General features: G+C 47.4%; 1 protein-coding gene across 2 annotated transcripts in view; it reads left to right on the top strand.

The window, feature by feature from the left end:
* LOC109907019 (plexin-A1-like) overlaps positions 1 to 24,047 on the top strand; it is a 274,450-nt gene that overhangs the window by 233,734 nt on the left and 16,669 nt on the right. Inside the window, exons 16-22 of one of the 2 annotated variants that reach the window (XM_031794352.1) lie at positions 2,333 to 2,500; positions 5,597 to 5,690; positions 8,561 to 8,797; positions 9,742 to 9,885; positions 11,257 to 11,491; positions 14,594 to 14,736; positions 17,615 to 17,871. In XM_031794352.1, coding sequence (XP_031650212.1) covers positions 2,333 to 2,500; positions 5,597 to 5,690; positions 8,561 to 8,797; positions 9,742 to 9,885; positions 11,257 to 11,491; positions 14,594 to 14,736; positions 17,615 to 17,871 — 1,278 coding nt within the window. Of the gene's footprint in view, positions 1 to 2,332; positions 2,501 to 5,596; positions 5,691 to 8,560; positions 8,798 to 9,741; positions 9,886 to 11,256; positions 11,492 to 14,593; positions 14,752 to 17,614; positions 17,872 to 24,047 lie in introns of both variants that reach the window. The other variant, XM_031794351.1, reaches the window with a different exon arrangement.

The raw sequence follows: 24,047 nt of genomic DNA, 5'->3' as shown, positions 1-24,047 counted from the left end.
TCTCAAGGCAGCTGGGACCATAGTCACCAAGAAATCAATTGGTAACACACTACGCCGTGAAGGACTGAAATCCTGCAGCCCCCGCAAGCAAGGTCCCCCTGCTCAAGAAAGCACATATACATGCCCGTCTGAAGTTTGCCAATGAACATCTGAATGATTCAGAGGACAACTGGGTGAAAGTGTTGTGGTCAGATGAGACCAAAATGGAGCTATTTGACATCAACTCAACTCGCCGTGTTTGGAGGAGGAGGAATGTTGCCTATGACCCCAAGAACACCATCCCCACCGTCAAACATGGAGGTGGAAACATTATGCTTTGGGGGTGTTTTTCTGCTAAGGGGAAGAACCTCCTTCCCTCAGCCAGGGCATTGAAAATGGGTCGCGGATGGGTATTCCAGCATGACAATGATCCAAAACACACGACCACGGCAACAAAGGAGTGGCTCAAGAAGAAGCATATTAAGGTCTGTGGAGGGAGCTGAAGGTTCGAGTTGCCATACGTCAGCCTCGAAACCCTAATGTCTTGGAGAAGATCTGCAAAGAGGAGTGGGACAAAATCCCTCCTGAGATGTGTTTCAACCTGGTGGCCAACTACAAGAAACATCCGACCTCTGTGATTGCCAACAAGGGTTTTGCCACCAAGTACAAAGTCATGTTTTGCAGAGGGGGTCAAATACTTATTTCCCTCATTAAAATGCAAATCAATTTATAACTTTTTCGACGTGTTTTTCTGGATCTTTTTGTTGTTATTCTGTCTCTCGCTGTTCAAATAAACCTACCATTAAAATGATAGACTGATAATTTCTTTGTCAGTGGGCAAACGTACAAAATCAGCAGGGGATCAAATACTTTTTTCCCTCACTGTATTTATGTGTGTGTGTGTGTGTGTGCGTGCGTGCGTGTGTGTATGCAAAGAAATATATGGGCGACTGGAAATGATGCAGACAATTACATTGATGGAAGTTACTAATCTATCTGCAATATTAAAGCTGATCTACCCCCTTAAAGAATGATATAAATATTAATAATACCCACACCTTCCGCTGATCCACCCTGCCCTCCGTTGACTGGAAGTGTCCGTGTTTAAGATGCAGGGTGTAAGTGTCTGCGTTGTCTTGTGTTTTTCCTATGTCATATGCAGTATGTGCATGTAATCTTGCTAATGTGCACACATCCCACAGCGCTACGGTAGGTCTTTGTTTTCATCCAAGCTTTGTTTACACTGTTAGCATAGATAGTAAAACACTATTTCCATTTCTTTCCATTAAAAGGTAATCCAGCAGTTTATCCTTTTTTTCTGTGGTGTTGTCTCCTTCCCTCTCTTCCTTTCTGTGTTGTTGTCTCCTTCCCTCTCTTCCTTTCTGTGGTGTTGTCTCCTTCCCTCTCTTCCTTTCTGTGGTGTTGTCTCCTTCCCTCTCTTCCTTTCTGTGGTGTTGTCTCCTTCCCTCTCTTCCTTTCTGTGGTGTTGTCTCCTTCCCTCTCTTCCTTTCTGTGGTGTTGTCTCCTTCCCTCTCTTCCTTTCTGTGGTGTTGTCTCCTTCCCTCTCTTCCTTTCTGTGGTGTTGTCTCCTTCCCTCTCTTTTTTTCTGTGGTGTTGTCTCCTTCCCTCTCTTCCTTTCTGTGGTGTTGTCTCCTTCCCTCTCCGTCTTCTGTGTGTTGTCTCCTTCCCTCTCTTCCTTTCTGTGGTGTTGTCTCCTTCCCTCTCTTCCTTTCTGTGGTGTTGTCTCCTTCCCTCTCTTCCTTTCTGTGGTGTTGTCTCCTTCCCTCTCTTCCTTTCTGTGGTGTTGTCTCCTTCCCTCTCTTCCTTTCTGTGGTGTTGTCTCCTACCCTCTCTTCCTTTCTGTGTTTGCCTCATTCTTGTTTTGTTATTTGTCACAAACACCTTGTCAAAATATGTGCGGTCTTGGGAAGGTTTGTGGAGCGTACATTGTTCAGGGTGTTCCCATGGAAACGGGCAAGGGGAATCAGAGGAGACATTGCAGGCACATCTCCAGGCAGGACCTGGGAATCGCACCAGAATCACTCTTCTTCACTCCTAGAAAGACTGTGGCACTTTCCCACAAATTCAAGCATCATTCAACAGTGCTTCATATTAGATATTGTAGTTATTGTGCGCTATGACTAGTAGTGGACAGTATGAATCAATGCCAATGGGAAACACACACAGAACAAATGATCAGTGTTTTGTCCATGAAACGCTCTTTCATGTTCTTACAGGTATTGTCATTTAGTTTTCAGGGAGAGAGGTGCACAATCTTGGACCTTTACCAGTTACATTGACAAGAAAAGCAGTCATCTATATCAACCTTTAACCACCCTCTCTTTCCCTGCAGGAGGAATTCCCGGGAGATAGTGTGTGTTACCCCAGCAGGGTTGACCCCAGGCAGCACACCAGTCATGGTGGACATCGATTCTGCAGAGCTGAGGAACCCAGAGGTCAAATACAACTACACTGACGACCCCACCGTCCTGAGGATCGAACCCGACTGGAGTATCGCTAGGTAGGGAGGAGATCTGGGTATTTACATGCTTATCGCCTGATTCTCTGGTGCTGGTCTGGGTTACAGTAGTGTAGCTACAGTGGCACCTCTGTATAAGAGACACTTAGAGATGTCCTACGAGTTAGCAAGGGGCGTACCACTGATCACCATGCGTATGTCTGTAAATACACAACCTTGTGAAAAGCCCACTTTGACACAGATCGCTCTGCTTCCTGGTAAACATGTTAAACCACAGCACTGTTACAAGATGCCACAGCCCCCCCCCCCTTCTGTCTCTGTTGACACCACTACCTTCTTCATCTACAATAGATTTACAGAATAGGCTGTTGGAATGGAATGGGGAGTATTCCCTTCGCTCTGTGGGACTGGCTGTGGAGCAGCTGTGGCCCAACCGCTGCCCCAGACCCCCCATGCCTCTGTGCTCTGTGTGTGGAGGGGGTGAAGGTGGCTACAGAGCCTTAGCCTGGATGGGTGAATGGGCTAACCGACTGACTGCCCCCCCAATGTCTCTAGCGATTCGCCTCATATCTGGGCTCCATCTGGCCCAGTGCATAACAGCAATCAGAAAAACAGACAGGAACACATGCACACATACATGAACAAATGAAAAACAAATGACTGAGATTCCTGGATCTCTCAAAGACAAAATTGTCTCAGGTGATTGATGTGATCGCTACAGGCCTAAATGGCAGCATAGCATAAACCAGTGGCTAGGAGATGTGTGAACAACATGTTGTTCATCTGTTCACAAAGTTCCACTTTCATGTCTATGTTAACTGCAGTGCACATTCACTACATTGCAATGTTTTGAATAGGGACTTGTATACTGGTACATTTAGATGTGCTCATATCGTATTTGTAACTTTCTGAAAAAAGAGACTAGATTAAAACACTTCTTGGTTTTCTGGAGTGAAAAAATAAAATAAATAGCTTATTGATTGAATAAGTGGCTGCTAAATTGCTTCATAATATACAGCAAAGAGAGAATACGATTAACAAAGTAGAAGGGAAGCGCTAGAGTAATTGAGAGAGAATGAAAAAGGAGAGGAAAAAGCAGGAATCCATTCACTAAGTTACTTTGTCAATGCCCAGTGGAGCCATGTTGCTGAGCTCCATGCAGATTGTGGCTGGGGCTAGAGCTGGGCATGGGGCTGGGGTCTGGATGGGGCTGGGGCTAGAGCTGGGCATGGGGCCTGGGGCTGGGGTCTGGATGGGGCTGGGCATGGGGGCTGGGGTCTGGATGGGGCTGGGGCTAGAGCTGGGCATGGGGCCTGGGGCTGGGGTCTGGATGGGGCTAGAGCTGGGCATGGGGGCTGGGGTCTGGATGGGGCTGGGGCTAGAGGTGGGCATGGGGGCTGGGGTCTGGATGGGGCTGGGGCAAGAGCTGGGCATGGGGCCTGGGTCTGGGGTCTGGATGGGGCTAGAGCTGGGCATGGGGGCTGGGGTCTGGATGGGGCTGGGGCTAGAGGTGGGCATGGGGCCGGGTGCTGGGGTCTGGATGGGGCTGGGGTGAGAGCTGGGCATGGGGCCGGGTGCTGGGGTCTGGATGGGGCTGGGGCTAGAGCTGGGCATGGGGCCGGGTGCTGGGGTCTGGATGGGGCTGGGGCTAGAGCTGGGCATGGGGCCGGGTGCTGGGGTCTGGATGGGGCTGGGGCTAGAGCTGGGCATGGGGCCGGGTGCTGGGGTCTGGATGGGGCTGGGGCTAGAGCTGGGCATGGGGCCGGGTGCTGGGGTCTGGATGGGGCTGGGGATAGAGCTGGGCATGGGGCCGGGTGCTGGGGTCTGGATGGGGCTTGGGCTAGAGCTGGGCATGGGGTCTGGGGTCTGGATGGGGCTAGAGCTGGGCATGGGGTCTGGATGGGGCTAGAGCTGGGCATGGGGGCTGGGTCTGGATGGGGCTGGGGCTAGAGATGGGCATGGGGGCTGGGTGGGGCTAGAGCTGGGCATGGGGCCTGGGGCTGGGTGGGGCTAGAGCTGGGCATGGGGCTGGGGTCTGGGTGGGGCTGGGGCTAGAGCTGGGCATGGGGCCTGGGGCTAGGGCTCTCGATGGGGCTGGGACTGGGGCTCTGGATGGGGGTGGGACTGGGGCTCTGGATGGGACTGGGACTGGGGCTCTGGATGGGAATGGGGCTCTGGATAGGGGTGGGACTGGGGCTCTGGATGGGGCTGGGACTGAGGCTCTGGATGGGGCTGAGACTGGAGGTGGGACTGGGGCTCTGGATGGGACTGGGACTGGGGCTCTGAATGGGAATGGGGCTCTGGATGGGGGTGGGACTGGGGCTCTGGATGGGGCTGGGACTGGGGCTCTGGATGGGGGTGGCGCTGGGACTGGGGCTCTGGATGGCGGTGGCACTGGGACTGGGGCTCTGGATGGGACTGGGACTGGGGCTCTGGATGGGACTGGGGCTCTGGATGGGGGTGGCGCTGGGACTGGGGCTCTGGATGGGGCTGGGGCTCTGGATGGAGCTGGGACTCTGGATGGTACTGGGGCTGCGCTGGTGGGGAAGAGAGAGAGAGTCTATTCTCAATGTCCCGTCGGTTAAGCGTTAAGCGTATAGCTGAGTTAAGAGGGCTTTCTGAGAGCCGGGCTAGAGGTAGAGAGGCTTTACACAAATACTTCTGTGGAGAAGTTGGTGTCGGCTTCCAGCTGTATTAAGGCAGTCTCAGCCTTATCCCCAGCCTCATCCCCAGCACCAGCCTCATCCCCAGTCTCAACCTCAGCCTCAGCCCCAGCCTCGGCCAGAAGCTGCCTGTCCATGCATTTAGGGGGAAGGAAGTCGACAGCAGAGAACACAGCACTCACCAGGGTAGATACAGGAAAGCACAGGGGATGAAGGCATGCATTACTTCCCAGACATAGTGGGTGTTATTATGCACAGGCTTTCCAGACACTGTGATTGTAACTAGTCACTCCATTTGTGACTGTCTCCTAGTACTTACAGTACACATACAACACATCTTACATTCAAGGTGTATATTCACCACTTCACCCAATGCTGGCAACTGAATATACTTCAATATACTGATGTCTTCTAATTTGTTATGCATGTTCACATTTACATAATTGTTAAGCAAGTTATTATTTTGTCTCGTCAGTGGTGGAACCCTGTTGACCATCAGCGGTACTAACCTAGCCACCATCAGAGAGCCCAAGATCAGAGCTAAGTATGGCTCTGCCGAGTCTTTCCATGTGAGTATGAACCTGGCCAGACCCCTCAATACACACACCTCACTCACACACACCTCACTCACTCACTCACTCACTCACTCATACCTCACTCACTCACTCACTCACACACAGATCACTCACTTTTACACATCTCACACACACACACCTCACTCACATTCACTCCCTCACACACACAGATCACTCACTTTTACACATCTCACTCACACACACACGCCTCACTCACACACTAGTGATGCGCGGGTTGACTCATAACCCGTAGTCCCCGACGAAAACAATACCTTAAAAAATCCATAAATGTATAATAGGGACTTGTGTAATTTAGGTTGTTCTTTCATGTTTGGGGTCTATCTGTCATTATAGCATAAGCCTTAACTTTAGGTCCTAACTGTACACGCGCCAAATAGCCTACATGACAATCGACAAATGCTTTTGGGAACGTGCAGACAAAGTTAACGTTGATCTACAAAGACAAAAAGGACAAAGTCAGAGTTTAATTCAATAAGAGAATGCTGCAAAATGGAGAGTTGAAAATGAAGAGAAAGGAGGGCTGGAAATGGAATGTTGTTTGGGAAAGATTTGGTGAAGTGGTGAAAGAGGATGATGGCAGTAATGTGTGACCTTCGTACATCAGCTGATATCTCAAAGTGCTGTACAGAAACCAAGCCTAAAACCCCAAACAGCAAGCAATGCAGGTGTAGAAGCACGGTGGCTAGGAAAAACTCCCTAGAAAGGCCAAAACCTAGGAAGAAACCTAGAGAGGAACCAGGCTATGTGGGGTGGCCAGTCCTCTTCTGGCTGTGCCGGGTGGAGATTATAACAGAACATGGCCAAGATGTTCAAATGTTCATAAATGACCAGCATGGTCGTATAATAATAAGGCAGAACAGTTGAAACTGGAGCAGCAGCACGGTCAGATGGACTGGGGACAGCAAGGAGTCATCATGTCAGATAGTCCTGGGGCATGGTCCTAGGGCTCAGGTCCTCCGAGAGAGAGAAAAAAAGAGAGAATTAGAGAGAGCATATGTGGGGTAGCCAGTCCTCTTCTGGCTGTGCCGGGTGGAGATTATAACAGAACATGGCCAAGATGTTCAAATGTTCATAAATGACCAGCATGTTCGAATAATAAGAAGGCAGAACAGTTGAAACTGGAGCATCAGCACGGCCGGGTGGACTGGGGACAGCAAGGAGTCATCATGTCAGGTAATCCTGGGGCATGGTCCTAGGGCTCAGGTCCTCCGAGAGAGAGAAAGAAAGAGAGAAGGAGAGAATTAGAGAACGCACACTTAGATTCACACAGGACACTGAATAGGACAGGAGAAGTACTCCAGATATAACAAACTGACCCTAGCCCCCCGACACAAACTACTGCAGCATAAATACTGGAGGCTGAGACAGGATGATGGTGATGATTGTGAGGCGCTGTACAAATTTAACAGTCACAAGATGGGGACTTCAAATAGGCCTATGGCACGTCAAGGGAACTGTAGCCTACTGTTTAGATGGGTTAAATGGAAACTGAAATCTAGACATTGACTCTCGGTCTATAACCTCTCAAATATCCTTCATATTAACTCCTGCAGAATGCACAATTAGAGTCTGTAGAGGTGCTATCTTTATCAGCATCATAGATGCTAGTATAGTATTTCAACCACATAAAATATGCATACAACCCCAAGTGACATCTTATCAGAAACATGTTGGGTCATTTTAACAGCTTTCTAATGATCAAACTGATGTCATTTGGAATTTTTCCACATTTCCTGTTTTTGTTTTGTTATTGTATTTTCTCCCCGGTCCCTAAATGTCTTCTCTCTGGGAATAAAGCAGAAATGACAGATTAAACTTTACTGATGTCAACGAGATTGAAGCATTCATTGTAATGATTTATTACATTATTGGTGAAGCTGCATGTATCTAATTATAGACAAGTTGACTAACAAATAGCTTACAACATTTCAGAGATCATAAGCAGAAACATATCTAAAAAATCCTTCATCCTCTGTCAAAAAGTCGTTGCGCCGTCTCTGATTTTAACCTACAACTCATTGTCTATATTAGCTCGTTAGGGTTGGTGCAGCCTCAGACACACCTCGCTCACACACACACACACACACACACACACACACACACACACACACACACACACACACACACACACACACACACCTCACTCACACCTCACTCAGACACATTTCAGTCACACACACACACCTTGAGCTCACACACAGACACACCTCACTCACACCTCAACTCACTCACACACACACATCTCACCTACACACACCATGTCACACGGTGTGTCTTCCAAGGTGGCCGTCAGACTGTCTGCCCATTCAGTGTCTTGTTTCTGCCCTGCTCCTTGGAACAAGACATCCAACACCCCCCCAGGCCGTTTAACCTTTCAAATGTCACAGGACAACAAAGCAGTGTTGGCAAACCCCCCCTCACCCCCCCACCTTGCACCACGGGGCTCCATTAACCTTTCCTCCAGTTCTAACAGAAGGGAATCAACTTCTGCTTAATGACCGTGTCTTAATGCCCCGTCCCTTGTGCTCAGTTTAAACTAGCTTCTCCTCTAGACACAATGCTGCTGAGGTCCTTGTGCTCAATGTTGGTTAGCATGTTTAGTGGTCCCTGTAGAGGAGCATACAGCGTAGGTGATTATTACAGTTCTGAAAATACTAGCAATGGCTGGAGACATAAACACAACACACCAAAGCAGTAATATTTTCCTAGACTTACGAATGTTTAGCTGGGGATTAGAGAACCTATAATGAGATATATATAAACCAATACAGCAACCTGGGTTCCCTAGGGGACCAAACAATTTGTCATATCACACTTTACTAAAAACCAATTTTCCCTCTCAGAACTGCACAGTGTTTAATAACTCTGTGATGGTGTGCCTGGCCCCGTCCGTTTCCGACTCCGAGAGGGGCTTCTCAGACACGGGCAGTGGGCCGGATGAGATCGGCTTCTACATGGACAACGTCCACGCTCTGATGGTGGTCAACGAGACGTTCAGCTACTACCCCGACCCCGTGTTCGAACTCCTCAGCCCCACCGGGGTCCTGGAGCTAAAACCCACCTCACCTCTAATCCTCAAGGTAAAGAGCCCGAGCAGAGTGGCTGGAGTGGGGGGGTGAACACTCAGGATCAGAGAGGCTCACGCATTTTAATGACTTGATATTGATGTTGTTAAATGTTTACCAGGGATTTGTCTTTCACCTGTCTATCTCATAAACCATTAATATAATTGTATTTGTTTAGCTTAAATCCCTATTGAAATACAGTGTATAATTCTACTATTATATAAAATAATCGACTGATTATTCGATGTAGATTGTACAAGCATCCCCCAGCTCCGACTCAAAACATAAAAATTGTGATGGCGGTGCTTCATTATTTTCCTGTGAGCCAATTGAAATAGAAAAAAAAAACAGAGCAACTATAATTTCTTTAAATGAAATGTATTAACGAAACCTTTTCTGATTGCAGAGAGAATCCCCCGCCTGGCTTGTTAAAACTAACCTCCACATTAGCACAGTGATGAGAATAAGAAAAAGCAATTTGGTGAAATAATCAGGGGTATTTTACGAGATGCGCATTGCATTCGCCACGGAATTCATTTCGCATCTGATATGATGTGTGTTGCTAGAGGTGGTGTCGGGGTGCGTGCCTGATGCAGGGTGAAATGATAGTGGATAGAATGCATGCCTAAAATGTTCCAGGGCGTGACCTGCCCGGGAGGAGCCCTGTGGAGAGAGGGATTGGAAGTCTGCTCTTCTCTTATGCTACGGGAGCAGGGGGTGGCAGAACAGCACTCTCTCTCAAATGAAAAAATTTGAAGTTTTCCTGAAGCTTTTGTCAATTAGAATTCTTGTATCCTCCAACATTGGAGCCAGCTTCAGACTTTTCCGCTAGCAGCCTTGGATCCTGGGAGTTGCCTGACTGGTTGAAGACGAGGTTCATTATACTGTTCCTAGCCATGGATGAAAGGCTGTGCCATGTTGATTAAAGTTTGACATTGTGTTTCTGTTTGTCCTCTCAGGGTCGTAACCTTATCCCTGCGGCCCCTGGTAACTCCAGGTTGAACTACACCGTGTTCATCGGGGAGACCCCCTGTGTGCTAACCCTCTCTGAAACCCAGCTGCTGTGTGAATGGCCCAACCTCACCGGACAGCACAAAGTCACGGTGGGCACTCAATACCATTTCACATAAGACTCTCTTAGGACTGAGTTCACACTATCTCCCTCATCTTCACTGGGTTTTACCTAACATGTATTCTCATATTTTAATTCCATCAGTTCATTTTGTTCAGTAAAATTCTACATTTCATGTGATTTCAGTTCAAAATATATATATATTTTTTTATGTGCAAAGGCTACTCTCTCTAAATATCCTCAAATACTCCCACACAGTCCCCTCCAAACGTACCTCTACTCTCCTCTCTAGTCACACTGTCTGTGTGACGTTTACTAGTCTGGAATACCTTGAAAGTACTGACAATGCATCCATGTAATTCAATATGAAGGCTCTCCAAACTACCAGTAGGCTTGGAGCTGGATTTTATTTCCGTAACTAAATGTCATGTTGAATATTGAATAGTCGTGTGTGTGTGTGTGTGTGTGTGTGTGTGGTGGGCTGGGAAGAAGGGCACAGCTATGTGTTGTATTCCCTCTATAAAATGACCTACATACAGGGGACCCCACAAGGAGGTGTCTCTGGATGGGTGCAGTCGTGTGGGTGTGTGTGTGTGTGTGTGTGTGTGGGTGTGTGGGTGTGTTGTTTTGTTTGCTCCCTCAGATGCACTACTGTGTGTTGGTGGCTGTGCCCCCTGCAAGTCTTCTAAGAAATGTATTCGGCCTTTATGTTTTTTTGTTCTCTTCTGTCCCTTCCTTGTCAATACAATTGAGCAATAAGGCCCGAGGGGGTGTGGTATATGGCCAACAACCACGGCTAAGGGCTGTTCTTATGCACGACACAACGCTGAGTGTCTGGACACAGCCCTTAGCTGTGGTGTATTGGCCATATACCACAAACCCCCGATGTGCCTTATTGCTGTTATAAACTGGTTACCAACGTAATTAGAGCAGTAAACAAGTAGTTTTGCGTCATACTCGTGGTATATTGTCTCTTATACCACGGCCATCAGTATCCAGGGCTCGAACGACCAGGTTTCTAAAAGAAAATAGATGATGTTCCGAACCTATGTCATCAACAGGAGGAACTTTTAGCACCTGAACCAAAACAACCCCATTTTATAAGTCTAACATTCTTTGGCTGTGTTAACTTGATGAGGCTCTACTTTAAAGTGCAGTAATCATAGTTCATCTAAACCCTTATCAACCCCCCACTGAATACCTTGATTTGAGATATTCCAGTAATAGGTTCTGTCAGACCTGCTGTGTTTATGTAAATGTTGTTTGTTAGAACCCATTCCCAGTGTTTTACTCCCATTAATGACTTTGGTTCCTGAGGGGAAGTCTCTTTAACTGTAGTGATTGCTTTGTTTGATTACACTCTGTGACGTGTTTCTCTGTGTGTGTGTGTGTGTGTGTTCAGGTCCGGGTGGGTGGGTTCGAGTACTCCCCTGGTACTCTCCAGATCTACTCAGATAGCCTGCTGACCCTGCCCGCCATCATCGGCATCGGGGGAGGCGGCGGTCTGTTGCTATTGGTCATCATCGCTGTGCTCATCGCCTACAAGAGGAAGTCTCGCGATGCTGACCGCACCCTGAAACGCCTGCAGCTGCAGATGGACAACCTGGAGTCCAGAGTGGCCCTTGAATGTAAAGAAGGTATGACAGACACACACACACACTCTCTCTCTCTCTCTCTCTCGCTGTCTCTCTCTCTCTCTCTGTCTCTCTCTCTCTCTCTCTCTCTGTCTCTCTCTCTCGCTCTCTCTCTCTCTCTGTCTCTCTCTCTCTGTCTCTCTCTCTGTCTCTGTCTCTCTCTCTCTATCCCTCTCTGTCTCTTTCTCTCTCTCTCTCTGTCCCTCTCTGTCTCTGTCTCTTCTCTTTCTCTTTCTCTCTCTCTCTCTCTCTCTCTCTCTCTCTCTCTCTCTCTCTCTCTCTCTCTCTCTCTCTCTCTCTCTCTCTCTCTCTCTCTCTCTCTCTCTCTCTCTCTCTCTCTCTCTCTCTCACTATTGTAGCTGGAAACTGATTTTTTAAATGGAATATCTACATAGGCCCATTATCAGCAACCATCACTCTTGATTCCAATGGCACGTTATGTTAGCTAATTCAAGTTTATAATTTTAAAAGGCTAATTGTTCATTAGAAAACCATTTTGCAATTATGTTAGCACAGCTGAAAACTGTTGTTCTGAATAAAGAAGCCTCAACTGGCAGCTTCATTAAATAATACCCGCAAAACACCCGTCTCAACGTTAACAGTGAAGAGGCGACTCCAGGATGCTGACCTTCTAGACATAGTTCCTCTGTCCAGTGCCTGTATTCTTTTGCCCATCTTAATATTTTATTTTTATTGGCCAGTCTGAGATATGGCCTTTTCTTTGCAACAGCATCCCGGAGTCGCCTCCACTGTTGACGTTGAGACTGGTGGACAAAAAATGTGCTTTTCTTTCAAAAACAAGGACATTTCTAAGTGACCCCAAACTTTTGAACGGTAGTGTGTATTTATATAAATGCTCACTCTTTTCTCTCTTCTCTCTCTCACTTTCTTCTCTTTTCTCTCTCTTCTCCCTCTATTTTCTCTCTCTTCCCTCTCTCTCTCTTCTCACTCTCTTCTCTTTCTCACTCTCTTCTCTCTCTCGCTCTTTCTCACTCTTTTACTCTTTCTCTTTGTCTCTCTATTTTATAATCACTCTCTATGTGGATATGTCACTATCCTGTAGCTGCGCTCTGTCTAGTCGTCATGGTAACATGTTGGTGTGGATGATGCCCGGCCTGAAGCTCTGTTGTGGTGGTGTGGCCGCGGTATCCTCAGAATGTGTGAGTGTGTGCGTTTGTGTTGTGCTGACAACCCTGTTGGTGTTGTGGCGTTGTGCGGTGCAACGCTTCTCTGCTGCGTTGGGCTCTGCCTGCCTGCTGTACTCCGAGAGATGGACGGAGACTAATTGGCCATTATCTGTGGCTGGATGTCCGGAGGGTCACAACCTTGTCAGTCGCAGCCCATAGCACAGCCTGTGGCCAAACACTGAGGGATACAGAGATAGAGGGAGGAGAAATCTGGCAGGGAGAGAGAGAACAGAGAGACGGTGTGGGGTCAGATGGAACAGTACAGGGGGCATTGTAGAGTGGTTCATGTAAAGCTGCTGTTACTCCACGTGTATACCTGATATAATGAGCATTGTTGAAAGACCAGCAGCACCAGATAGTGACAGTATTCTACACCTCTGTCTGTGTAGCTGGAAGGTTTGGTGTAGAAACCGTGAGCTCCACTAGGAAGTGGAGCATTGCTGTGTCCCCTCCCCATGCCCCAGCAGACTGTGGGGCGGGCCTGACAGCGGGGAGCTGGGCGTGTCACACTAAGTGTCAGTCAGCAGGGGAGAGGACTGGATGATAGGAGAGGTGGAGCTCAGTGAACCGTGCTGGAAGGGCCATCAGAGAGCAGTGTAATCCAAACAAACACACAGACAACACTAACGGTCACACGGCTAATGAGTCATTAACAGATTAGATGCTGCTGCAACTGTGGACAGGGAGAAGATGGTCTGTGTAGTTTACTCTGCTGGATGTAATGGTGGCTTTGCCTCAGCGCTTACACACAACAAACTCAACTCTTTTATTTACTCAATCAATGGAACGTCTAGACATAGCCAGTCATCTTTTCTGCCAGCAATTAATGTTGACAATTCTTAAATAATAACTTAAAATAGTTATTATTGCCTCTTTTATTTGTTATTTGTCATCTTTTATGATTATACAGATAACACAGACGGGCATTGTAGAGTGATTCATGTAAAGCTGCTGTTCTGTTCAGACAGAACAGGTAGAGGGCAAAACACATGGATCCCTACCAAACCAACCCCCCCCCCCCCCCCCCCATGCTATAACAGAGCCTCAAAACCAGACTTAAAGCAGGCATGATATACAATGAGTAATATAATCAAATAGTACAAATAATACAAAGATATTAAGTAAAATATAATGATACAAATTGTAATTTGGGTTGGTTTATGGAGTTGTGAAATTAGCTGGGGGCATGTCTTCCAGAAAGGATAGGAAAGGTTGCCAGATATTAAATGGAATTGCAGATCCCTCTAACGGAGTAGGGTTTTTTTCTCTAGCTTGAGGTGTTGCATAACTTCCTTTATCCAATCGTTAAAAGTAGAAGGAAACCGACCCTTCCACTTAAATAGTACAAGATTTAAATAGTTATTTTATTGATAGAATTCTTGCCTTTTTCCTGTAGGAATGCGGTGTGTATAATATCTAAGTGGCTGCTGTACTGTATGTAGAAGTAGAGAAGCCCCCACAGAGGGAGGATCTACTCGACTATTAGAGTCCCAGCAGACGACGCAGGCCAATAACAGCTGGAGGAAATGATGCATGAAACACATTGCTCCTTTATTAATTATCCACTCATGCAATTCATTGACTTTCTTTCAGATGAACTTTGTTTTCTCTTTTTCTCTTTCCGTCTCTCTCTTTTTCTGTAATTATTTTATTCTGGTTCACTCTCCTCTCGAATTTCCAGCAAGTATGGGGATTCAATTTCAGAAACCCAGTACCAGAAGAATGAAATCAACATCCTATTTTATTGCCTATCCATCTGTCTTTTTCTAGAAGCCAATTGGTGCGGTGGTAGATGATTGCTGGTCACATTAACACTGTGCAACACAGTGTAATGAAGATACGCTACATCCAGAATATCCTTTCTATGTCCATTCTTACTAACCGCTGTGTCTGTCTGTCTTTCTGTGTGTTCCCTCAGCCTTTGCAGAGCTGCAGACAGACATCCATGAGCTGACCCAGGAGCTGGACGGAGCTGGCATCCCCTTCCTGGAGTACAGGACCTACGCCATGCGGGTCCTGTTCCCTGGCATCGAGGACCACCCCGTGCTCAAGGAGATGGAGGTACGGGTCAAGGAGGTACACCACCACTGCCACCGCAGCATGTAGACTAGAACATCTATATCTATACCTATCTTTCTATATCTACTTATATCTATACCCCATACTCTGGCTGCATAATGAAAGGAACCTATGATCTAGGTTATATGTTATGGCTATACCACTTTATAAACATTAGCCACATCACATAGTATGTTTTTCTGCATGTAATATCAATGTCATTATATCGTATATCATTTTATATTATTGTACAGTGGGAAAAACAAGTAAATCATTAAATCCCACCTGGTTTACCATGAAATATATCCAAATGGCTGTCGGAATACAGTGTAGAGTCTCCACCGCCCGCCCTGTCAACCACAGGCTCTTCTAAAGGGGAGGGATTACATCTTTATTGTTTTGCCTGGGTTTCTTTTCTACCGAATTTCCCCTCGGGTCCCAGGCGTAATCAACTGTCCATACACACGGCTCAATCCCTTATTGCTCTGTGTAGCTGCTCTCCCCAAAGCAACCTACAGTACCCAGCCTGTTCCCCAGAGGCCCTGGAATTTCATTTAGCTCAGCTGAGGAAAATTGAGGCACTTTATTAGGCTGTGTAGTGGAAGGAAGAGAGATTCTGTGGAGTGGTATGGTATGCCGGTCCTCAATTGTCTACAGGACTGAATGTATGTCAGAGTTATGAGGGCAGACGAGGATCATGGGAGACAGGTTGGTAGGTGGATGGGGCCAGGGGATAGGTTAGTGGAGGAAGAAGTGTTTTTTCATAAAGACAAAGACAGTACTTTGACTTGTTTTTCCTTTTATGAACACATACTGGGTGTTGTTTGGGAATGACATTATGCCATAAGCCTTGCAGAATATACTAGATGTTTGTCTCTCTTTTGAAGAGACACTACCCAGTAGCACTGCCTCATCTGTGTGAGAGAGTTAGAGTGACGGATTGTGGGTCAGGTCTAGAGGGGGCTGTAGTGTTGCTGATGAGAAGTGACAGATGGCAGCCTGTGGAACAAGCTTCTGTCACCCAGCCACCCCCGGACGCACAGCACAGCACTGCACAGGCCCTCTCCTCGCCTCTCACCCAGCCACCCCCGACCCACAGGCCCTCTCCTCGCCTCTCACCCAGCCACCCCCGACCCACAGGCCCTCTCCTCGCCTCTCACCCAGCCACCCCCGACCCACAGGCCCTCTCCTCACCTCTCACCCAGCCACCCCCGACCCACAGGCCCTCTCCTCGCCTCTCACCCAGCCACCCCCGACCCACAGGCCCTCCCCTCGCCTCTCACCCAGCCACCCCCGACCCACAGGCCCTCTCCTCGCCTCTCACCCAGCCACCCCCGGACGCACAGCACAGCACTGCACAGGCCCTCTCCTCGCCTCTCACCCAGCCACCCCCGACCCACAGGCCCTCTCCTGGCCTCTCACCCAGCCACCCCCGACCTACAGGCCCTCTCCTCGCCTCTCACCCAGCCACCCCCGACCCACAGGCCCTCTCCTCGCCTCTCACCCAGCCACCCCCGACCCACAGGCCCTCTCCTCGCCTCTCACCCAGCCTTCCCCGACCCACAGGCCCTCTCCTCGCCTCTCACCCAGCCACCCCCGACCCACAGGCCCTCTCCTCGCCTCTCACCCAGCCACCACCGACCCACAGGCCCTCTCCTCGCCTCTCACCCAGCCATCCCCGACCCACAGGCCCTCTCCTCGCCTCTCACCCAGCCACCCCCGACCCACAGGCCCTCTCCTCGCCTCTCACCCAGCCATCCCCGACCCACAGGCCCTCTCCTCGCCTCTCACCCAGACACCCCCGGACACACAGCACTGCACAGGCCCTCTCCTCGCCTCTCACCCAGCCACCCCCGACCCACAGGCCCTCTCCTCGCCTCTCACCCAGCCACCCCCGACCCACAGGCCCTCTCCTCGCCTCTCACCCAGACACCCCCGACCCACAGGCCCTCTCCTCGCCTCTCACCCAGACACCCCCGGACACACAGCACTGCACAGGCCCTCTCCTCGCCTCTCACCCAGCCACCCCCGACCCACAGGCCCTCTCCTCGCCTCTCACCCAGACACCCCCGGACACACAGCACTGCACAGGCCCTCTCCTCGCCTCTCACCCAGCCACCCCCGACCCACAGGCCCTCTCCTCGCCTCTCACCCAGACACCCCCGACCCACAGGCCCTCTCCTCGCCTCTCACCCAGCCACCCCCGACCCACAGGCCCTCTCCTCGCCTCTCACCCAGCCACCCCCGACCCACAGGCCCTCTCCTCGCCTCTCAACCAGCCACCCCCGACCCACAGGCCCTCTCCTCGCCTCTCACCCAGACACCCCCGACCCACAGGCCCTCTCCTCGCCTCTCAACCAGCCACCCCCGACCCACAGGCCCTCTCCTCGCCTCTCACCCAGCCACCCCCGACCCACAGGCCCTCTCCTCGCCTCTCACCCAGACACCCCCGGACACACAGCACTGCACAGGCCCTCTCCTCTCTATGCCTCAGTGCATCCCCCTTCTTCCTCTCCCTTTCCTTTCTGTTTCCTCCTGTGCTCTGCTGACAACTTATGGCAAATTGATCATAAGGTATTTGAGGAAGCAGCTCCTAAGATAGAATGCACTGCAGGCTTTAAAAGCAACTAGGGTCATGAATGTAATAATAACAATGTATTTCCATTTCCTTCCTTCCTCATGCCTTGTATACATGACATAGTCATGCTTGATATAAATGTATGCCTACATAATGTATTATTTACAATAGCCTTACTCCATCTATGTACATTATACTATTTCCATTAGCCCTACTCCAAAATATCTACATATTTATATATTATATTGACAACACGTGTAAGTGACAGCCAGTCCCCTGGTCTGATGCTGTTGTTGTTGACAGGTCCAGGCCAACCAGGAGAAGGCCCTGACTCTGTTTGGCCAGCTCCTCACCAAGAAGCACTTCCTGTTGACGTTCATCCGCACCCTGGAGGCGCAGCGCTCCTTCTCCATGCGTGACCGTGGCAACGTGGCGTCGCTCATCATGACTGCGCTGCAGGGGGAGATGGAGTACGCCACGGGGGTCCTTAAACAGCTGCTCTCTGACCTCATCGACAAGAACCTGGAGAGCAAGAACCACCCCAAGCTGCTGCTGCGCCGGTGAGATGGACACACTCACACACTTGTTTGTCGACACGCTCACACACTCATTCGTCTGTTGACACACTCGCACATTCGTCTGTTGACACACTCGCACAATCGTCTGTTGACACACTCGCACATTCGTCTGTTGACACACCCGCACATTCGTCTGTTGACACACTCGCACATTCGTCTGTTGACACACTCGCACATTCGTCTGTTGACACACTCGCACATTCGTCTGTTGACACACTCGCACATTCGTCTGTTGACACACTCGCACATTCGTCTGTTGACACACTCGCACATTCGTCTGTTGACACACTCGCACATTCGTCTGTTGACACACTCGCACATTCGTCTGTTGACACACTCGCACATTCGTCTGTTGACACACTCGCACATTCGTCTGTTGACACACTCGCACATTCGTCTGTTGACACACTCGCACATTCGTCTGTTGACACACTCGCACATTCGTCTGTTGACACACTCGCACATTCGTCTGTTGACACACTCGCACATTCGTCTGTTGACACACTCGCACATTCGTCTGTTGACACACTCGCACATTCGTCTGTTGACACACTCGCACATTCGTCTGTTGACACACTCGCACATTCGTCTGTTGACACACTCGCACATTCGTCTGTTGACACACTCGCACATTCGTCTGTTGACACACTCGCACATTCGTCTGTTGACACACTCGCACATTCGTCTGTTGACACACTCACACATTCGCCCGTTCTAACACATTTTTTAATAGTGTTCAAATCAAATCAAATTTTATTGGTCGCATACACATATTTAGCAGATGTTATTGCGGGTGTAGCGAAATGCTTGTGGTCCTACTGTTGCTCCAACAGTGCAGTAATATCTAAAAAAAAATACACAACAATACACACATCTAAAAAGTAAAAGGAAAAAGATTAATAAAAAGAAATATAGAAATATTAGGACGAGCAATGTCGGAGTCCGGAGTATAAATATATGTACTGTGTGTGTGTGTGTGTGTGTGTGTGTGTGTGTGTACAGTGCCTTCGGAAAATATTCAGACCCCTTGACTTTTTCCACATTTTGATGTTTTCTTTCCTCATCAATCTACACACAATACCCCATAATGTCAAATAAAAAACTGAAATATCACATTTACATAAGTATTCAGACCCTTTACTCAGTACTTTGTTGAAGGATCTTTGGCAGCGATTACAGTATCGAGTCTTCTTGGGTATGACGCTACAAGCTTGGGACACCTGTATTTGGGGAGTTTCTCCCATTCTTCTCTGCAGATCCTCTCAAGCTCTGTCAGGTTGGATGGGGAGCGTCGCTGCACAGCTATTTTCAGGTCCCTCCAGAGGATGTTTGGTCCGGTTCAAGTCCGGGCTCTGGCTGGGCCACTCAAAGACATTCAGAGACTTGTCTGTGTGCTTAGGGTCATTGTCCTGTTGGAAGGTGAACCTTCGCCCCAGTCTGAGGTCTTGAGTGCTCTGGAGCAGGTTTTCATCAAGGATCTCTCTGTACTTTGCTCCGTTCATCTTTCCCTCGATCTTGACTAGTCTCCCAGTCCCTGCCGCTGAAAAACATCCCCACAGCATGATGCTGCCACCACCATGCTTCACCGTAGGGATGATGCCAGGTTTCCTTCAGACTTGACGCTTGGCATTCAGACCAAAGAGTACAATATTGGTTTCATCGGACCAGATAATCTTGTTTCTCGTGGTCTGAGAGTCTTTAGGGGCCTTTTGGCAAACTCCAAGCAGACTGTTGTGTGCCTTTTACGGAGGAGTGGCTTCTATCTGGCCACTCTACCATAAAGGCATGATTGGTGGAGTGCTGCAGAGATGGTTGTCCTTCTAGAAGGTTCTCCCATCTCCACAGAGGAACTCTAGAGCTCTGTCAGACTGACCATTGGGTTGTTGGTCACCTCCCTGACCAAGGTCCTTCTCCCCCGATTGCTCAGTCAGCTTTAGGAAGTCTTGGTGGTTCCAAACTTCTTCCATTTAAGAATGATTGAGTCCACTGTGTTCTTGGGTGTCTTCAATGCTGCAGAAATGTTTTGGTACCCTTCCCCAGATCTATGCCTCCACACAAATCCTGTCTCAGAGCTCTACAGACAATTTCTTCGACATGGCTTGTTTTTTTTGCTCTGACATGGGACCTTATATAGACAGGTGTGTGCCTTTCCAAATCATGTCCAATCAATTGAATTTACCACAGGTGGACCAATCAAGTTGTAGAAACATCTCAAGGATGATCATTGGAAACGGGATGCAACTGAGCTCAATTTTGAGTCTCAATTTTGGGTCTGAATACTTATGTAAATAAGGTATTTCTGTTTTTTATATTCAATTTGCAATAAAATGTACCTGTTTACCTTTATTGCTATAGTTTGTAGATTGCTGAGGATTTTTTAAATATCCATTTTAGAATAAGGTTGTAATTTAACCAAACGTGGAAAAAGTCTTTCTACTTTCTGAAGGCAATGAGAATGCCAAAAGCCTGTAAAGCTGTCATCAAGGCAAAGGGTGGCTAATTTAAAGAATCTCAAATGTAAAATATACTTTGATTTGTTTTACACTTTTTTGGTTACTACATGATTCCATATGTGTTATTTAATAGTTTTGATGTCTTCACTATTATTCTACAATGTAGAAAATAGTAAAAAATAAAGAAAAGCCCTTGAATGAGTAGGTGTCACTGGTACTAATGTTTTTTCTTAATTTTTTACTATTTTCTACATTGTAGAATAATAGTGAAGACATCAAACCTATGAAATAACACATTATGGAATCATGTAGTAACCATGTGGTAATCAAATCAAAATCTATGTTATATTTGAGATTCTTCAAATAGCCACCCTTTGCCTTGATGACAGTTTTGCACAAACTTGGCATTCTCTCAAACATCTTCAACAGTCTTGAAGGAGTTCCCACATATCACTTGTTGGCTCCTTTTCCTTCACTGTGCCATCTGACTCATCCCAAACCATCTCAATTTGGTTGAGATTGAGGTTGTCCTATTGGAAAATGAATGATAGTCCCACTAAGCCCAAACCAGATGGGATGGCGTATCGCTGCAGAATGCAGTGGTAGCCATGCTAGTTAAGTGTGCCTTGAATTCTAAATTAAACAGTTTCACCAGAAAAGCAGCCAGACACCATCACACCTCCTCCTCCGTGCTTCACGGTGGGAACCACATATGCAAAGAACCAAAAATCTCCAGTTTAGACTCATCAGAACAAAGGACAGATTTCCACCTGTCTGATGTCCATTGCTCGTGTTTCTTGACCCCAGCAAGTCTTTCTGAAGGCACTGAGAATGCCAAAAGTATGCAAAGGGTGGCTATTTGAAGAATCTCAAATATAAAATATACTTTGATTTGTTTGACACTTTTTTGTTTACTACATGATTCCATATGTGTTATTTCATAGTTTTGGTGTCTTCATTATTATTCTACAGTGTAGAAAATAGTAAAAAAAATAAGAAAAGCCTTGAATGAGTAGGTGTTCTAAAACCTTTAACCGTTAGGGTGTATACACTACTGTTCAAAAGTTTGGGGTCACTTAGAAATGTCCTTGTTTTTTAAAAGAAAAGCACATTTTTTGTCCATCAAAATAACATAAAATTGATCGGAAATACAGTGTTGGTAATTGGTAATGTTGTAAATTACTATCTTAGCTGGAAACAGCTGATTTTTAAAGGAATATCTACATTGGCGTGCAGAGGCCCATTTGCAATTAGGTTAGCACAGCTGAAAACTGTTGTGCTGATTAAAGAAACTGGCCTTCGTTAGACTTGTTGAGTATCTGGAGCATCAGCATTTGTGGATTCGATTACAGGCTCAAAATGGCCAGAAACAAAGACCTTTCAGAAACTCGGTCAGTCTATTCTTGTTCTGAGAAATGAAGGCTATTCCATGCGAGAAATTGCCAAGAGACTGAAGATCTCGTACAACGCTGTGTACTACTCCCTTCATAGAACAGCGCAAACTGGTTTTAACCAGAATAGAAAGAAGAGTGGAAGGCCCGGTGCACAACTGAGCAAGTACATTAGAGTGTCTAGTTTGAGAAGCAGACGCCTCACAAGTCCTCAACTGGCAGCTTAATTAAATAGTACCCGCAAAACACCAGTCTCAACGTCAACAGTGAAGAGGCGACTCCGGGATTCTGTCCTTCTAGGCAGAGTTGCAAAGAAAAAGCCATATCTCAGACTGGCCAATAAAAAGAAAAGATTAAGAGAGAGAGACAGACACTGGACAGAGGAAGATTCGAAAAAAGTGTTATGAACAGACGGATCTAAGTCTGAGGTGTTTGGATCACAAAGAAGAACATTCGTGAGATGCAGAGAAGATGCTTGAGGAGTGCTTGACCCCATCTGTCAAACATGGTGGAGGCAATGTGATGGTCCAGGGGTGCTTTGGTGGTGGTAAAGTGGGAGATTTGTACAGGGTAAAAGGGATCTTGAAGAAGGAAGACCATCACTCCATTTTTCAACGCCACGCCATTCCCTGTGGACGGCGCTTAATTGGAGCCTATTTCCTTCTACAACAGGACAATGACCCAAAGCACAGCTACAAACTATGCAATAAATATTTAGTGAAGAAGCAGTCAGCTGGTATTCTGTCTAATGGAGTGGCCAGCACAGTCACCAGATCTCAACCCTATTGAGCTGTTGTGGGAGCAGCTTGACTGTATGGTATGTAAGAAGTGCCCATCAAGTCAATACAACTTGTGGGAGGTGCTTCAGGAAGCATGGGGTGAAATCTCTTCAGATTACCTCAACAAATTGACAACTAGAATGCCAAAGGTCTGCAAGGCTGTAATTTCTGTAAATGGAGGATTTTTTGAAAAATTTGAAAATCATTATTTATTACCTTGTCAACGTCTTGACTGTATTTCCTATTCATTTTGCAACTCATTTCATGTATTGTTTTCATGGAAAACAAGGACATTTCTATGTGACCCCAAACTTTTGAACGGTAGTGTATATGTAGCTGGCTAGTAACAGTGACTAAAGTTCAAGGCAGGGTACTGGGCGGAGGCTGGCTAGTGGTGACTATTTAACAACCTGATGACTTTGAGATAGAAGCAGTTTTTCAGTAAAACCAAATGCATGCTTTTCATCCGTTCGCTGCCTGCACCCGCACGCCTGACCAGCATCACCACCCTGGATGGTTCCGACCTTGAATATGTGGACATCTATAAGTACCTAGGTGTCTGGCTAGACTGTAAACTCTCCTTCCAGACTCATATCAAACATCTCCAATCGAAAATCAAATCAAGAGTCGGCTTTCTATTCCGCAACAAAGCCTCCTTCACTCACGCCGCCAAACTTACCCTAGTAAAACTGACTATCCTACCGATCCTCGACTTTGGCGATGTCATCTACAAAATTGCTTCCAACACTCTACTCAGCAAACTGGATGTAGTTTATCACAGTGCCATCCGTTTTGTCACTAAAGCACCTTATACCACCCACCACTGCGACTTGTATGCTCTAGTCGGCTGGCCCTCGCTACATATTCGTCGCCAGACCCACTGGCTCCAGGTCATCTACAAGTCCATGCTAGGTAAAGCTCCGCCTTATCTCAGTTCACTGGTCACGATGGCAACACCCATCCGTAGCACGCGCTCCAGCAGGTGTATCTCACTGATCATCCCTAAAGCCAACACCTCATTTGGCCGCCTTTCGTTCCAGTACTCTGCTGCCTGTGACTGGAACGAATTGCAAAAATCGCTGAAGTTGGAGACTTTTATCTCCCTCACCAACTTCAAACATCTGCTATCTGAGCAGCTAACCGATCGCTGCAGCTGTACATAGTCTATTGGTAAATAGCCCACCCATTTTCACCTACCTCATCCCCATACTGTTTTTATTTATTTACTTTTCTGCTCTTTTGCACACCAATATCTCTACCTGTACATGACCATCTGATCATTTATCACTCCAGTGTTAATCTGCAAAATTGTAATTATTCGCCTACCTCCTCATGCCTTTTGCACACAATGTATATAGACTCCCCTTTTTTTCTACTGTGTTATTGACTTGTTAATTGTTTACTCCATGTGTAACTCTGTGTTGTCTGTTCACACTGCTATGCTTTATCTTGGCCAGGTCGCAGTTGCAAATGAGAACTTGTTCTCAACTAGCCTACCTGGTTAAATAAAGGTGTTCTCAACTAGCCTACCTGGT

This window comes from Oncorhynchus kisutch, linkage group LG17 (assembly GCF_002021735.2).
Source record: "Oncorhynchus kisutch isolate 150728-3 linkage group LG17, Okis_V2, whole genome shotgun sequence".
In the NCBI taxonomy this organism is placed as follows: Eukaryota; Metazoa; Chordata; class Actinopteri; order Salmoniformes; family Salmonidae; genus Oncorhynchus; species Oncorhynchus kisutch.
Note: the sequence above shows the minus strand (reverse complement) of the source record. Positions and strands in the feature narration are given on the sequence as shown.